The sequence below is a fragment of the Quercus suber genome, unplaced genomic scaffold (assembly GCF_002906115.3).
Source record: "Quercus suber isolate HL8 unplaced genomic scaffold, Cork oak 2.0 scaffold_383, whole genome shotgun sequence".
NCBI classification, from domain to species: Eukaryota; Viridiplantae; Streptophyta; class Magnoliopsida; order Fagales; family Fagaceae; genus Quercus; species Quercus suber.
Window position 1 is genome coordinate 643859 of NW_027069835.1, and position 17230 is coordinate 661088.

Genomic DNA, 17230 nt, shown 5'->3' on the forward strand with positions numbered 1-17230 from the left:
CTTGGAGGGACTGTTTAAAGCTCATGGGAACTTCACCAGTGGATTTAAGGGAGGCGTATTTCTGGGCAACATCTTGATAGAGCTCCTCTGTGCCATGTTGATTTCTCTAAGGGATTCCTCTCTTGACTCCTTATTCGAGGGGAGGCTTTTGGAGTGGAGGGGAGTGGTGCAAGACCTTATCAAAGCTAAGTTCAACTTGTCCTTTTTGCTAGAGTACCTGTGGTCTTTAGTCCACACACTATTCTAGAGGAAGGCTTCCAAGGATCTCGATGTTGAAATTATTGCTGCTGAGGAAGTTTTGGCTCGTGCTCACAAGGTACGGCAAGATTTGAAAATCAAGAGGCAACTGGTTCTTTCTTCCTCAACTGTTCCTGTAATTCCCTTAGAAGGCTCTCTGTTGGCTGGCCTTATGTCTTAGCTTTTTTTTTTTGTTTTTCTATTCTTTTTTTTTTTCAAACAATTCAAGGTGTATAAGTTTATTCCCCCTTTTTTTTTTCTCAGACAATTCAAGGTGTACAAGTTTTATTTCTCTTTTTTTTTTTTTTGAAGTACTCCTGACTGCCTTTTTGTGATATATGGATCTTAGTAATGTGCTTTATGTATTTTTTTGTCATCTTTTCCTTTTGTTTCTTTTTTGTTTTTCTTTTTTGAATTGAGTCCTGGACCATGGCTCCTACAAATCCTTGTGGTAGGTCTTGGACCAGGTACTCTAGTAATTGTGTTCCTGTGCAGGCACTGAGCTAAGTACATTGGATACTCTTTCTCTTTCCAAGTCCTACGTCATGAACCAAGCGGACCTATTTTGTGGCAAGTACTGGGCTGGGTACTCCGAGGTACTTATTCCCACCCCAAGTCCCAGACCATGTACTTGGATTGATCCTGGTGTGAGTCCTGGGTAATGTGCTAAAATTTCATCTCTCTCTCTTTTTAAGTGCTGGCCCAGGTACCCAACCCAGATTTGGCCAAACTTGGGCTGTGTCATACAATATTATCTAAATGCAATTGTACATTTTACTCAAGGCTTCCTCTTTTGAAAAAAAGATTCTATTGAAATACATCATAACAAGTAGGAGAAGGAACATAGGATAATGACAAAAGATGGTAAGGGTCTCAACATAGAGTGACCTCATATCATAGATTCTTAAAGGAAACTGCTAAATAAAGTTCTTGACAAAGAGAAACATGGCAAAAAAACATAAAGAGTGACGGGACACTTAGCATAGTGGAGAGTGACAAAAAAGGATTCTTGGTGTACTGAAACCTCTCCCTTTCTGTGCATAGTACTGCTTCAGCCATTTTCCGTTTATGAGATCTGTTAAGGTAGTCCCATCTTCCTTCCTGAGGTAATAATATCCACTATCGTGAGCCTCCCTGATGATGAAGGGCCTTTCCCACTTTGGAGGAAAATTGGAGGGTCCTAGGATGTTCTTCCTTACATGTTCTGATGCTCTTAATACCAGCTGCCCTTCTGCAAAGGCTTTTGGGTATACTATCTGCCCATATGTCTTGGCCATTCTTTGCTGGTACCTCTGGTTCCTCCTTCTTGCCACTTCTTGCTCCTCTTCTAGCCCCTCCAAATCTGTCAATCTTCCCTCGTTACTTGTGCTATCTGTGTCTTCCCTCGTTACTTATACATGACCATCAGATTTTAGAGTTGTGTATGCCTTGACGAGTGCGGGAATGTCATCGTCCATTGTCTTCAGTATTCCTCTGTGATTGTAAGCCCACACCTAATTTCCTGCATTAAACAGGGCTTAAAAAAACCCACATACTATGACTAGAAATCATTTTCATCTCTATTTTATAATGATCATATTAAAATCTCAAGGAAAGAACACAAACCCAAAGAGTGGCAGGGATTGATCCTTCTGGTTCTGAGGCGAGAGTCAAAGAAAAACTCACTATCATCATTTATAAAAACTCTACTTGTAACAAAACTTAATGATCCCTGACACAAACACGAAAAAATTCAATAAAACCAATCAATAAAATGCGAATATAGTTTTAACAACTATAATCATTAAACACAATTGGGTTCAAAAAATTGATCTAAGATAGAAATATTAACGGTAACCAGAAATAATAGGCACAAAGTAGCAATAAACACAGATTGAAAATAATGATCATGCAAATAATCAAGGAATTACACCTCAAAGTCTCTGTCGACTTCAATAGCTTGCTCTTACTACCTAGTCTCATAATATGTATGTCTTCTTCTGTGTACGTCAATCGTACTGTACAGTTCAACTCCACAAATCACCCTCTCATCATTGTCTACTTCCACTTCTTCATCCGCCTTATACTTAGTCCAATCTTCTTTTTTGATAAGTCCTTATGCTTTAGTCCCATCTTCTTCATCACTATTGTCCTCAATCTTGTATACCTCAACCACATAATCTCTGTCATTTATTTCTTGCCCGGATTCATTGTCTTGATCATCACCAATCCACATGCATTCCTAAAAGAAAAGCATAAGATTTATGTCACATTATTCTAAATAGACAAATAAAGAAACTCCATAAAGACCCATACAATATTAACTGATCCTAAACCATATTCAATTACACTACAATAATCAAGTTTTTCTTTGACCTCATGTACAATGTTTTTCCAAAACCATTTCCCTTGAATGAACTTTTATATGGGGAAAAAAAATTATTCATACACAAACACCAATTCCTGGTTATTTTCCCCTACGCTGATGCACCCCACATCTTTCTTGATAGGCATACCGGATGGCCAACTTGATAAACCTCACTACGTTTGACCAAGTTTTCATCTTCACAATCCTGCTCAGGTTATAGATGGTTCCCACTTTACTTCATGTTGAACATCTTTCCTGATAGGCACTCCACTAGACAAACTTGCTGAATAAACCATATTACAATTATTCAAATAGCAATTTTCTAGCAAATACTCTCAATGCCTTGCTTTTATATTATTTTTAGCTCAGGGTAATGGGTGTAGAGATTTTCCATTAACTCTTTTTCTTTTTAAAAAAAATCTTAGCACCCAATGCACCAAAGTCATTATTTATCAAATAAAGAAAGCAAAAAATAACTCAATCTCCTACACAACTAAAAAAAAAAAAAAAAAACCACACGATTTTCCTATAACCAAATCAATGGTTCTTCCTTCTCCAAAAAAAAAAAAAATCAATGGTTCTCAAGTTTGCATCTTGTATAGTAGAAGCTGAAAATTCTTAAATGAAGGAATTGTCATGATCTAGTGCTATGTTTACCATTTGCTAAACTGAAAAGGGGCAACTCAAGCAGCTAAAATTACATTAACATCTGTAGCGCCATGTCAGAAAGCAAAATGATGAAAATAATAGACAAAGCCTTAAAGTTCGAATTAGTTGCTACACAAATAACCCTCTCCATGTGCCCATTTTCTTTGTCTTTTCACAATAAATTCAAACAGTCCACCAGCTCCTTCAAGATAAGATGGTGACTCCACAATCAAGCAACACTCCACGTCTCAGCTAACAAGTGAAACATACATTGTTATGAATCTTTCAGAAAATTTTCTAACCTACAATAATTTGGTGAAGCTAATTCAAGAAACATTGTTTCTCTTTAAAATTGGCTGATTCAATCAAGAAGAATTAATGCAGGGAAACAATTCAAAAAGAATAAAGTCAATGAGAACAGTAATTGACTTGGGCAATATAATTACTTGATGGATGTGCCCCAGTCAGCATCCTGGATTGACAAATTAAGTGTGCGTTTGGGAAGTGCGTTTTGCGCTTCCCAGACGCACATTTACGTTTCTCTTTTTTTTTTTTTCTTTTTTTCTTTTTTTTATTATTTTTTAGCGTTCCCAGAGACGAAAAGTTTGACATTTTAACCACTTTTTCATTAAAAATGGGTTCCACGGTACTATTCATATATTTAAAAATTATTTTGTTACAATGTTTTTCAATTTTCAGTTTTTAGTTATATCCAAACGGATCCTAAGTTTGTTTGAGATAGAAGTAAAGAAGAGCTAGGAGAAAAGTGAAAGAGGTTCGAACTGAATTACCTGAATAAGGGAGACAATATTGACATTGACATGGTATAGTAGGAATGTATTTAGCGTTTAATTTTTTTATTACACCAAAATGGCAAATGCAAAAACTTTTTTTTATTTTTTATCAAGATGGTTAAGATTAATCACATGAATTAGTGATAAATCAAAGAAAAAATAACAAATCATATATAGCTCAAAATAACAAGCAAGCCAATAAAAACATGGAATTGAAATCAAGGCCAAAAAAAAAATTACAAAAAGAACATCTTATATTAGGAAAAAACATGGAGAGAGTTTCATAAACAAAGGCTTTATATCTCTCTTCGCTTTCTCCATCATGATTAAAAAAAAAACTCTACTTGTAGCTAAAAATTAATGATCCCACACATGCACATACAAAAATTTAATGAAATCAATCAATAAAAAGTTAATATGGTTTTAATGAGTATAATCATTGATCTAAACACACAATGGAATTCAACCAATTAAACTAAGATAGAAATATTAAAGGTAACTGGAAATAAGAGGCATAAAGTAGCAATATAAACATAGATTTAAAGGTAATGTTTGAGCAATTTAAAAGGGAATCTCACCTCCTCCTTCATTGTCTTCAAAATTTTTGTCTTCTTCAACACCCTGCTCTTACTACCCTGTACTGTCATCAATGTTTACATCCACCACTTGTTCATCCGCCTCAAACCTAGCCCCATCATCTTCCTCATGATTACTGTCCTCAATCTTGTCCACCTCAACCACATCATCTTTGTCATTGATTTCTTGTCCAGATTTATTGGCATGATCATCATGCATCTACATGCATGTCCAAAAGAAAAGCAAACAAGTAATGTCAGATTAGTTGAAATACCCTAAATCAACAAAACCCTCAAGGACCCAAAGAATATTAAACCAGAAAATGAACAAGAAAATAAAATATAATGAGAACCCATACCAATGAGAGATTAGAGCAACAAGGATCACAACCCGAAAAAAGAAATCATATTTTTAGTTAATGGGAAAACGAGATTGAATGACTTGCTGGTGATTTTGGGGAAAATTTATTAAGGGACATTCGTATTAGATGGAATAAATATAGAATATGAATGAGCTAGAAGTTAACTAAAAACTTGCGTATATTTGCACAAATATTTATATTTGATGGATAGTTTTGCAAGAAAATAAGAGTTACCTCTGAATCAATGTCTAGAAGTTGACTGTCTCTTGCACATACTTACCATCAATCTCGATGTTTGGGATGTGAGAAATGTTGGGCCAGTAATCTCCTATCCCTCTTTCGCAATGCTGCTTGAGAATTGGACAGTAATTGATTGTTAATTCCTTCAATAATGGAGTATTACACAAGTAGTCTAGTAGAGACTTTAGATTGGGGCATGTCCAAATTTGCAAGGAATGAAGATGTGGCATTATTTTTATTATTGGTGTATTAGTAACAAAAGCATTAGTATTATCTTTTTCTTCTCCTTCATCTTCTCTTCTTCCTCCCATCCCAATCCATTCTTCCCAGTTGTCCATTTGTTCAAAACTAAGAGATTTAATGTTTGGGAATATGATGATGTCTTTGTTGTTTTTGTTTTTGGATGATTCTAATAGTTCTTCTTCTTCTATGTCTATTCCCAAAAATTCTTCTCCCACCTTTCCAACATTTGGCGCGTCACCTATATTTAATACTTGGAGCAATGGCAGCTTCCCCAAAGGAGGCAAATGCACTAGGTTTGGGCACCTACCGAGAGTAAGCCTTTTCAAATAGGTCAATTTGGACATCATCCAATTAGGATACAGTGTGGTGCCATCGTTCCAAGCGTAGATGTGGCTCTAAGGCATTTAGAACTGCTATATCATTTTTCATTTCTTTTTTCTTCTTTTTTCCTAATCTGTCTCTTCCTCTTCCTCTTTAAATTCCATGTTAAAAAATAGATACAAAGCACAAAGGTGAATCTTCTTCTTCAATGCATTCTTAACATCATATTATTATTTAACTAGTCGCCAGCTTGTGTGTAACAATTTTTTTTAAGAATGGTCTCATTAAATTTATTTTTTGTAATTTACACAAATCTAATAAAAAGTAATGTTTTTTATAATCATATTTTCATTAATTATAGGAACAACCACAAATGTAATATATATAATTTCTATAGTACCAAAATGAAAACAATGAAGATTTTCTAAAGAATTCAAAAGGTAAGTTAGCGAAAATATTCATTCTTTAATAGAATTTATTTATAACATTTTGTGTATCATTAAAAAGTATATAGAATTTGAAAATTATTCTTTTAAATTTTAAACAAACTTTCTCGAACCTAATTTTTTCTACCCTACAATCCGAAACACTAAAAAATCTATCAAAAAAAATTAATAAAACCAAAAAGAAAAAAAAAACTATAATTCAAAAGATTAATGGAGAGAAAGATAGAACAAAACTGACCAACAGCATGCCAAATACAGAACCTGATAAGGCATCAAAGCATTATTTGAAGGACAAATTTGGGGCAGCATTAAAATGTACAAAGGGAACAAATACTTCCTTGGAAGTTCAGAATCCATGCTCGTATGTCCAAGGGCTCACCCTCGGAACTCCCTTGTAAAGTGGGGATTGTTTCTTGTTGATGGATAATAAGCACCAATTAGAAGTAACATACTTTATCTTGGACAGAGGAGGGGGGAGTAAGAGGGATAGAGCACTTCTGTTTGTCTTGTGTTTTGTAATTACCTATATCTTTGAGGTGGGAAAAACGGAGGGAACTCCTTGAGAGAGAAAAGATTGACATGAGACAGCATAGCAGTCATAAAAAAAAAAAAACACTCTATGCTAAATCAACAAACAGATTGAGCAATTTCATGAACCAAAATCAAATAATATGACAAATATAAGAGAGATTAAACAAAAAAAGAAAGAAAAAGAAGAAGCAACATTCGATCTACCTGTATGTAAATGTTTTCATTTAAACAAAATGAATTGACAATTATAACATTAAACAATTTATCGTGTTTGAATGAAATTTAAGATCCAACTACACATACATCATTGTTAGCTCCAATAGAAACGGTACAGCAGGATTGGATGTTGTCACTGTGATATCAAGCACATCTTTTTGCAGAGATCTTCCACCATTTAAATTATAATCACTGCCTTGATCAAGTTATATGCACCATATCATCAAAACTAGGAATTGAAACCAATACAGGAAAAGTATTACAATAAGAGAATTGTAAAGAACACAAACCCGAAGACTGGCTTCGGAGACAGCAGGGAGAAATTGATCGTTCTGGTTCTGAGGTGATTGTCAAAGAAATCCTAAAAATGGAGAGTTAAAAGTCACCTCAAACTTCAATCAACAAGGCTTTATATCTCACTTCTCACTCACTATCAGTATCATCATTCAAAAGAACTCTACTTGAAGCTAAAATTCATGATAACTGAGACAAAAATTCAATAAAACCCATCAATAGAAAGCTAATATATTTTTAACAACAATAATCATTAATCTAAAGACACAATGGGATCCAAACAATTAATCCGAGGTCAAAATATACACGGTAACTAGAGATAAGAGGCATAAAAGTAGCAATATAGAAAGAGATTTAAAGGTAATGTTCATGCAAGTAAACAGGGAATCTCACCTCCTCCTTCATCTTTAAAGTCTCTGTCATCTTCAACACCTTGCTCTCACTACCCACTCTCAAAATATGTATCCCTCTTCTTCAAGGCGTGTCAATTGGCCTATACTGTCCAGCTCTGTGAATTTCCCTCATCGTTGTCTACTTCTACTTCTTCATCCACCCTATTCTTAGTCCCATCTTCTTTTTTGATAAATCCTTATGCTTAGTCCCATTTTCTTCATCATTACATCCTCTTCGCCATTGATTTCTTGGCTGAATTCATTGTCTTGAACACCATCCATCTGCATGCATGCCTAAAAGAAAAGCATATGAATTATGTCAGGTTATTCCAAATACCCAAAATAAAGAGGTCAATGAATAAGAGATTCGATGAAGAGGTCAATCAAGCTATGTTTAAAGAAACAATTTTAACAAAATCATGCCATATACTATTTGTAAAGGTCAGTTCAATTTCTTGATATCATAGAGTGGAACTCTGTCTGATGGACAATTATGGGCATGTTTAATATAGCGAGATGCATAATTTCAGAATTGCACTCACAAAAGGGGATACAGATACGCAAACCACAGGCACATTCATGTAACTCGCAAATAACTAGATCACAATGAATTCAAATAGTTCAGCTCCTTCAAGATAAAAGGGTGACTCCACTCCACATCTTAGCTAACAAGGGTAACAGACATTGCTATGAATCTTACATAAAAGTTTCTGACCTACAAGAGTTTGGTGGAGCTAATTCAAGAAACAATGTTTCTCTTTACAATTTGGCTGATTTGATTAAGAAGAATTAATCAATGGAACACTCAAAAAAAGAAAAAGAAAGAGAAGATCTTTCAATGATAACACTAATTGACCTGGGCAGCTGAATTACTAGATGGATGTGCCCAATCAGCGTCCGGGATTGCGAATGATGATCATTTAAAGATGAGAGGTAAAGAAGACGAAGGAGAAAAGTGAAAGAGGTTCGAACTGAAAGACTTGGATAAGGGAGACAAATATAGATATTGACATGGAATAGTAGGAAAATATTTAGGATTCAATTTTTCTATTTGACCAAAATGAAAAATGCAAAAACATTTTTTATATAGACTGCTAAGAGTAATCACATGAATTAGTGATAAATCAAAGAAAAAATTACAAATCATATATAGCTCAAAATAACAACCGAGTAAGCCAATCAAAACATGGAATTGAAATCAACACCAGAAAAATATTACAATTTGAATATCCATAATTGGAGGGGTTAGGGAGGCAGCAGGGAGGGACAGATCCTTCTGGTTCAAAGGCAAGAGTAAAAGAAATGCAGCAAAATGGAGAGTTATGGTCACCCCAAACTTTCAAAAACAACGGCACTATGTCCCTCATCTCTATCACCATCATGATTCAAAAAAGTTTACTTGTAGCAAAAATTTAATGATCGCACACAAGCACCAAAAAAAAAAAAAAAAAAATTCAATAATACTCATAAATAAAAAGCTAATCTAGTTTTAACCACTGTAATCATTAATCTAAACACACAATGGGATTTAAACAATTAATCCAAAATAGAAATATTAGCGGTAACCAGAAATTAGAGGCATAAAGTGGCAATATAAACAGAAATTAAAAGGTAATGTTCATGCAAGTGAAAAGGGGAATCTCACCTCCTCCTTCGTCTTTAAAATCTCGGTCCTCTTCAAGCTCTTACTACCCAGTCTCATGACTCTCATCAATGTGTACTTGCAATTGTTCATATGCCTCATACTTAAAATTACTATCCTGAATCTTGTCCACCTTAACCATGTCATCTTTATCATTGATTTCTTGCCTGGATTCATTGTCTTTAATCTTGATCATCGTCCATTTTAAAAGAAAAGTAAAAGAGTTATGTTAGATTAGAGTCTAAATGCCCAAAATGATGTAAACCCACAAAAGACCCATATAATATTAAACCATAAAAATTATAAATGAACAAGAAAAAAAAATTTAGGGATAATTACACATTACCCACCTGTGGTTTGATCCGAATTCTATATGCCTACCCGTGGTTTGAATTTTGACACTTTACCCACCTGTGATTCTGACCGTTACCCAGCCGTAACCCACCTCTCCACTCTCCGTTACTCTAACACCAAATAAGTTAAAAAAACATTCCAAAATAGATCAAAACACTCACTCACTCCTAGAACTCACTCTCACTCTCAAAACTCTCAAATCTACCCACTCCTACAACAAGCTTCGTTTGAGATAACCATGGCAAATCCGAGCTGAGGAAGGAAGACACCGTTGCTCCGTTGCTCCTCCTCTGTTCAGCCGTGTCAGATCTTACAATGGGCTTCGATTGGTGCGAGCTCTTGTGTTTTGATCGTGGGTTTGGATCGTGTAAGCTCCTGGGTCTTGATCGTGGGTATTGAACTTGGGTTTTGATCGTGAATGCTCCTCTGTTCAGGCAGGTAGATCAAAACCCTTTGTAAGTTTTTAACTTTTGAAACCTAGGGTTTGAAATTGGGTTTTTTAATGCTTTATTCGGGTTCTTTTTCTTTATTTGAATTTGAGTTTCTTAAACTGTTATTGATTCCATCTTTCTTCGAATTGGGTTTTTTTTTTTTCTCTTTACTTTTGTTTCATGAAAGACTATAATAGTAGTTGTGTAACTAGTTGCTAATTTAATCACAATATGAAGTTGTTGAGTTGTTGTTTATGTACAGCCACTTTCTTTGATTTTTTTTTTAAGGATCAAATAGTCGAAGGCTTGATAGGATTATATACATGTACAAAGTTAGGATACTTTTTGTGCTAGAAAGAGATGAAAGGTACAAACAGGATTGGTTTAAGCTATCAAGGATTGAAATAATAATAATAATTCAAAGACTGGTTTAGTTTGACTCGGTAAAGGCATGATGTGTAAAGAATATACTTTATAGTCAAGCGTTGTTACTTTAGCCTTGTTGTGGTCCACAAGATCCATTAACTTGTTTGATTTTTGTTGTTTCTATACAGCCTCTGTGTGTGTGTGGAGAACAATACAAATGTGAGGGACCACAATGCAAATGTGAGGGACCCAATCTAATGCTTATTAATTATGCACTTTCTTGGCTGCCAGCCATATATCTAACCTTTGTTTTTCTAATACAAAGAAATTAAGCGTGCGTTCGAGGAATAATTAAAAATTAAAATTATTTTACTATTTACTCTTTTTTTTTTTTGCTACTATTTATGAGTCCTATTGCACTTTTTGATATTATTCATGAACCTCACTATACTATTTCAATTAACTTTTACCTTTATGTACCGTATTTTCAGCAATAATTTTCAATTTTAACAAAATAAACAGTATTTAAACACACCCTAAAACGTGTTATTATTTTTATAGTAACAGTACTGAATCTACAGATGCCATTATCTTTTTCTTCTTCTTCTTCTCTCATTCCTCCAATATCAATCCGTTCTTCTCACTCTTACTAACTCTCTAAGAGCATCTCCAGCAAATTCTTCAAATTTTTGTACTGTTTCAAGAATAAACCATGACTTTTACTTTTTAGCTACCTACTCATTCAACTGCTTGCCTGGACTCTAGATATCTCCTACAGAACACACAAATGAGATCAGAATTGTATCCTCATTTACCAGCCATGTCAGGAGTGGGAAGTTTATCCATGATAGTTAGCCAAGAAATGAAGGCATTGCTTGCAAATAGCAGCCAAAACAACAACCAAACCAAAGCCCTCCAATCGACAACTAAATGCTTTTCCCTAATCTTATTCCAAGTTGATCTACATTAACAAACTTCAAAATCAATAGAAAATCATCAATTTATTACTTCCTAACCATGATGAGGAGCATAAAAGTAACCCAGCATTTATAGCACTAATCAATATCACAAAACAGAGCTATCAAACACATTCACGCATAGGATAAGCAAAAATAAGTTTTCTTTTGTCAATTGAACAAACCAAACAGGAGTTAAGGGGAAAGTATAGCATGTACCATATTTTGAGAGTCATTGTCTGATATCTGGTCAACCTTGTTGTCCCCACTTTCCTTTATGACTTGTAGATTCAGGTTCATGCTTATTTCTTTCTACAGCTAAATCTGTGACCACCCAGATGGGGTTTTCTCTTTGAGATTGATCTTGATCTTCCTTTCTCATCCATTGTAAGTGGTTTGTGTTCATTTTTTAGTCTTATGCTATTTGTAAAGACCGAAGGACTGGTCTTTGATCTGAATCACAAGTGACAACTCAATTGAGATTATCTTGAGATAAGCTTGATGTGAACTGTAGTTGACAAATCATTTGAAGCATAGAGAGTACCAGCGTCCCAATTATTGTGAAATGGTCAATGATTCTAGGAAGTCCAGCCGCAACAACTTTGAGGGCTGTCCTCCAAAATTCCTACAGAGAAGAGTACTCTTTTAACAAATTTCAAACTCCAAAATATCACATAGCAAAGTCCACTCAAAACTAGGGATCTCAAAAAAAATCAAATTTTAACTCCTCAGGACCAAAAAAAAAAAAAAACCAACAATAATGCTAAATCAAATTGGATTACCTTACAAACCACTGAAGTCCTTCCTGCACTTCTGCTATTCCCAATGAGTAAACTTATGACATGCACAAATGAATAATTATCAAAGAAATTGATTGGAGCTGTTTGCAAGGTTGAGACAAATAAGCTAAATCTTATATATTTTTTTATGGCAAAGTAGACATATTTAGCATAGGACATGATCCTAGATGCTTTAGACAGTCTCCAACGTGCCACTAACCCTCCTATTATCCTCATTAGTGTGCCACATGACCACTTCCTCTTATGCAAGTTATGGTTTCCCATAAGGAATATAGTTTTGAGTTCAGCATGCAATAATAATCAAAACAACACTCTTTTACAACTTCTAGGATCACTGTGACCTATAAAACATCTACAATGTTTGTCGGCCCTGAATTGTTTCTCAATACCCCTTTTCCTCTACAGATTTTGTAACAACAAAAAAAATGAATGCCAATTGTCTTTTTTTTCTAAATTTGTTCTCTATTTAGAGAGTATAAAATGCTCTAACTAGTAATTAATTGCTTAGGATACAAAATCAATACAAGATTACAGCCCAATTTGGAAGAACTTTCTTTTCAACAGTTAAGTACAGGTTCAGATCAATACAAAAATTTCTCAAGTGTTCTATTAAGATAGCTATTCATATGAATGTAGCTTACCACTGTAGTGGCCCATTAACTTGATGTCACAGAAACCACTCTAAATCTTTATGATTGAACATTGGCTGCATGAATAGTTCATTGAACCACCTGAAAGTTATGTCAAAACCAAAAGGATAATTAATAACCTAATCAAGGTTTTGCACTGATAGATGGGTATACAAGACCATTAAAGCTCAAAAGTTGAGCATGACTTGAGGAGTACTGGAATGCCACTATCAAATGTCTTCAGTATTTCTACCTCAACTGTAAGCCCACCCTCCTAATTTCCTGCATGAAACAGGGCTTTATAAAAAATCGCATACCATGATTGGCAATCATTCCATCTCAATTTTATAATAATGATTTCTGCATAAATTTTCGCATATCCCATTACTCTCCAAATTTGGGTTATAAAAGAATGTTTGCATTTACTGCAGTACAGATCAGTGTTAATGCCAAAATAAACTAAATTACCTCAAAAATCATATAAGCCATTTTCTGAGTTTCGCCTCCTTTAATTATGCAGACCTGAATGAACATGAGATGGAAATAATTTTCAATTCCAGATATGGGCAAAAGAAGACACAATAGTGTACAATTAGATCTGGATTTATGAATGAATAGACAATTTGATCTGATTAATGCTCCAATCCTGAATGTTGTAAAAAATTACTATGGACCCCTCATGATGTGCCAAGAATGATATCAGCTTGTTTATGGATGTAATTCACTACCTTTTGGTGTCAAAGAAAATGTATTTCAAGCATAAAAGTTCCATATCCTCCTCATGTGAGCACAAAGGCTTCTTTAGTCAACACCATTTGGATCATGCAATCTTTTGACATCCAATTTCAAATTTGTGTCAAACACTATCATCATTATAGCACAAATCCCAAAGTTGATCTGTAAAATCAAATTGTTAGTCTCTTTTTGGATGTCATAATTCATAACCAGGTCAAATTTCTGGAGTATTTTGCAAATTGCATATCATTCTACATTAATTAAAAAAAAAAAAAAAACACTACTGCTTTATCAACAAACAAATTGAGCAATTTCTCCAACACCAAAACAAGTGATATGACAATTATAAGATACGAATTAAAAAATAAAAAATAAGAACTCAACCCACATGTATGTAAATATTTCATTTAAAAAAATTGATTTGGTAACAGATACGATTAAAAGATTCACCATGTTAGAATGGGATTTAAGATCCAACAACACTTACATAATTTTCAACTGCAACATGAACAGTGTTGCAGGTATTGGATGTAGTTGTTATGATGTCAAGATCATCTTTGCATCAAGCTTTTCCACCATTTAAATTGATTCATTGCCATGATCAAGTAATATGATCAAAACATGGAATTGAAATCAGGACCAGTAATTTTTTTTTTTTTTTTGATAGGTAGGACCAGTAAAATATTACAATAAGAAGAGTAGATACAAAAACAATAAAGCACACAAACCTGCACTGTGATGCTGGGGAGGAATTGACCCTTTTGGCTCTAACGTAAGAGTAAATATAATGTTGCAAAAGGGAGATTTAAGGTTACCCCAAGCTTCAATAAAAGAGGCTTTATACTCCTCTTCTCTATCAGTATCATCATTCAAAAAAACTCTACTTGTAGCTAAAATTCATGACCCTGACGCACAAACACACAAAAATTCAATGAAACCTATCAATAAACAGCTATAATTGTTAATCTGAACACACGATGGGATTGAAACAGTCAATCCAAAATAGGAATATTAGCGGTAAGTAGGAATAATGTTCATGCAGGTAAAAAGGGAATCTCACCTTGCTTGCTTTTACTACCCATTCTCATAATATGTATCCGTCCGCTTCACGAATCCCCCTCATCAATGTGTTCATCCGCCTCATACATTACTCAGAATCATCCCAATCAGGCTAATGCCCAAAAGAAAAGCACATTAGTTGTGTCAGATTAATCTAAATTCAGAAAATCAACAAAACTTGCAAGACGCATATATTATGATATTAAACCAAAAATGAATGAGAAAAATAAATTTTAATCAAAACCCATACTAATAAAAGATTGGGTCAACAAGGACCAAAACCATTAACAAAATTATCAAATTTAAGCAAAACGAATTTTCAGCTTATGGGAATTATAGATATAAAGAACATTACGAATGCCTAGAAAGAAAAATAAGTATGTTAGATTTGGAAATAATTAATGGGCATACGAGATTGAATGATTTGGTGGCAGTGGGTTTGTGAATTTGAGTAATCTGATAAAATATATCAACTTTAAATGGATGAGAGTTGGAGTCAACTAAACTTAAAACTTCCGTCTAATTAGCAAAATTAAAAATAAAAGAAGAAGACGAGGGAAGAAAAGAAGGAGAGTTACCTCTGACAGATTGTTTGAATCAAACTGGGGTTGATCGTTACTTTACCGTATGTCGATTGTTGGGATGTGAGAAATAATGGGCCAGTAATCTCCTATCTCTCTTTCACAACGTTGCTTGAGAATTGGACAGTAATGAATGAATAATTTCTGTAATGGAGTAGTACGCAAGTAGTCTGGCAGACACTTTAATTTGTAGCAGCCCTGAATTGTCAGGCTTCCAAGCCGTGGCATTATTTTTATTATTGGATCTGAAACCAAACCACTATCTTTTTCTTCTTCCACTTCTAACCTCTTTCCACCCATCCCAATCCATTCTTCCCAGCTCGGCAAATAAATAATTTCAAGAACTCTCAGGTTTGGGAATATATTTATGATGTGGCAGTCGTCTTTCTTGCTTTTGTTTTCGGAGTCTATTCCTAAAAATTCATCTCCCAACTTTTTCACATTTTCTACACGCCGTATATTTAATTCTTTGAGTAACGGCAACTTCCCCAAAGGTGGCAAACACTCTAGCTGAATGCACCAATTGATATCAAGACTTCTCAAATTGGTCAAGGACGTCATCCAATTAGTATGCACTGCGGTGCTCATGACCCACTTAATTGATAATTTTTTCAAGTGTGAAGGTGGTTCTAAGGCATTCAAAACTGCTAAATCACTCTTCTTTCTTCTTCTACTCTCTTCCCCTTTCTCTTCGAATTGACCTTCATCGAGAAAATCTAGTTCCAAATCGTGGAGATGTATCTTCTTCTTCAGCTGTGCATTCTGGGCCTCCCCTACACCTACCACATTTCCCAACCCATGCATTTTAAAGCTCCCTCGAAGTTGGTTCAAATTTTTTAATTCTCCAAGTTTACATCCTTCTTTATCATCCTTACCACCTCTGTTAAAATCACTTAATGTCCTAAGACAAGTCAATTTCCCAATCCCATTTGGAAATTTTAGTTTGAACCAGCTATCATTTGTATTAAATCTAAGCTGTCTTAAATTAATTAGTTTACCCATCCCCTATGGTAATTTCTTGAAATATTTACCATTATCAATATTCAAAGTTTGCAAATTACAAAGATTACATAAGGTTTCAGGCAATTCTTCTATTTTAACATTCTCATACATATAGAGACACCTCAAATGTATCAAATTTTCCACCGCATATGGAAGATTTGTAAATGGGCAATCCAAAATTAATGTTCGTAAACATCTAAAATGATGGCATAAGTCAGATAGGTGCATGTTAAACTCATAGTACCTTCCACGAAAATGAAGAAAGAGAGAGCGTAGATTTATTGCACGGTATCTCCAAATTCTTATCACCTTAAATGTCAAGCATGTTTTAAATCAAGAAAGAGATATCATAATCCATGTAATCCTCAATAAAAATAAAACAAGACTCAAAATAAAATACTTTTGTCTTTTTGAAAAATTTTCAATATTTTTGGATTTAAAAAAATAAAATAAAAAACAACCTAAAAAACAAAACAACCAAAAACAGAAACAAGACATGTCCACAAACAATTGAAAGAATTAAATCATGGACAAGTCAGCAACACTCACCTTAAAGGATCTTTTCACACCCATATAGCACGAGTCTTTGACTTTGTAGGTGAAAATCCATGAGAAGCAAAGTGTATTTGAGGGATTACACCAATCTTCTGAGAAAGACTAAAATCTTGCAAATTCCTTTCACAAGCCAACAAGCTTAAATTTTTCAAAATAAGATGAAACAATTTATATGGACTTATGGCAGGAGAAATATCATCACATATCCTAAATTGACATACAGAATGCTTAAGTTTCAATTTATAACAATTAGGATGAATGTGACCATGGACACCACAAAAGTGGCAAATAGGAACAAATTTAAGAATATTAGTATTCTTAGTGGGGTTTCCAGTTACAGGCTTTGGTTCTTGCCTCAACAAAGAACAATTTGGTCTAATATGACCAACAACACCACAAAGGTGATAAGTAGGCACAAAAACAAATTTATTATGCTCTCTAACAGTAGGTTTAGACTTAGGTTTAGAAACTTCA

The 17230-nt window shown here is 34.3% G+C and overlaps 1 protein-coding gene and 1 long non-coding RNA gene across 9 annotated transcripts; both read right to left on the minus strand.

Moving 5' to 3' along the window:
- Window positions 1–1007: 1007 nt before the first annotated feature.
- Window positions 1008–9528, minus strand: LOC136062117 (uncharacterized). 2 transcript variants are annotated; one of them, XR_010623951.1, is made up of 9 exons: window positions 9292–9528; window positions 7648–7940; window positions 7251–7443; window positions 7048–7152; window positions 5244–5310; window positions 4605–4821; window positions 2150–2458; window positions 1843–1948; window positions 1009–1738 (listed from the first exon to the last, which is right to left on the minus strand). It is a non-coding gene; the product is annotated as an uncharacterized LOC136062117 (long non-coding RNA). The 2 variants fall into 2 exon arrangements; XR_010623950.1 differs by having other exon boundaries at window positions 1008–1738; window positions 4605–5310.
- Window positions 9529–10767: 1239 nt separating this feature from the next.
- Window positions 10768–16113, minus strand: LOC112002895 (uncharacterized). Of its 7 annotated transcripts, none has more exons than XR_010623962.1 (11): window positions 15197–16110; window positions 14620–14730; window positions 14288–14464; window positions 14047–14126; window positions 13553–13721; window positions 13293–13346; window positions 13031–13106; window positions 12837–12926; window positions 12178–12200; window positions 11940–12020; window positions 10768–11848 (listed from the first exon to the last, which is right to left on the minus strand). XR_010623962.1 is itself a non-coding variant. In XM_065760840.1 (11 exons), exons 8-11 carry the CDS (start codon window positions 12850–12852, stop codon window positions 11816–11818), a joined length of 228 nt encoding a protein of 75 aa, XP_065616912.1. In that variant the 5' UTR covers window positions 12853–12926; window positions 13042–13106; window positions 13293–13346; window positions 13553–13721; window positions 14047–14126; window positions 14288–14464; window positions 14620–14730; window positions 15197–16113; the 3' UTR covers window positions 10768–11815. The 7 variants fall into 7 exon arrangements, 3 of the variants coding, with proteins under 3 accessions (XP_065616912.1, XP_065616911.1, XP_065616910.1); XR_010623961.1 differs by having other exon boundaries at window positions 12178–12208; XR_010623959.1 differs by having other exon boundaries at window positions 12178–12229; window positions 15197–16108.
- Between the last annotated feature and the right edge of the window lie 1117 nt (window positions 16114–17230).

What these genes read in the sequence shown, in the direction of transcription:
- LOC112002895 (XM_065760840.1), bottom strand. An exon ending in GGACTTCAGTGGTTTGTAAG is followed by an intron (nt 12,021 to 12,177) that starts GTAATCCAATTT and finishes TCTTCTCTGTAG; the next exon opens with GAATTTTGGAGGACAGCCCT. An exon ending in TCACAATAATTGGGACGCTG is followed by an intron (nt 11,849 to 11,939) that starts GTACTCTCTATG and finishes CTTGTGATTCAG; the next exon opens with ATCAAAGACCAGTCCTTCGG.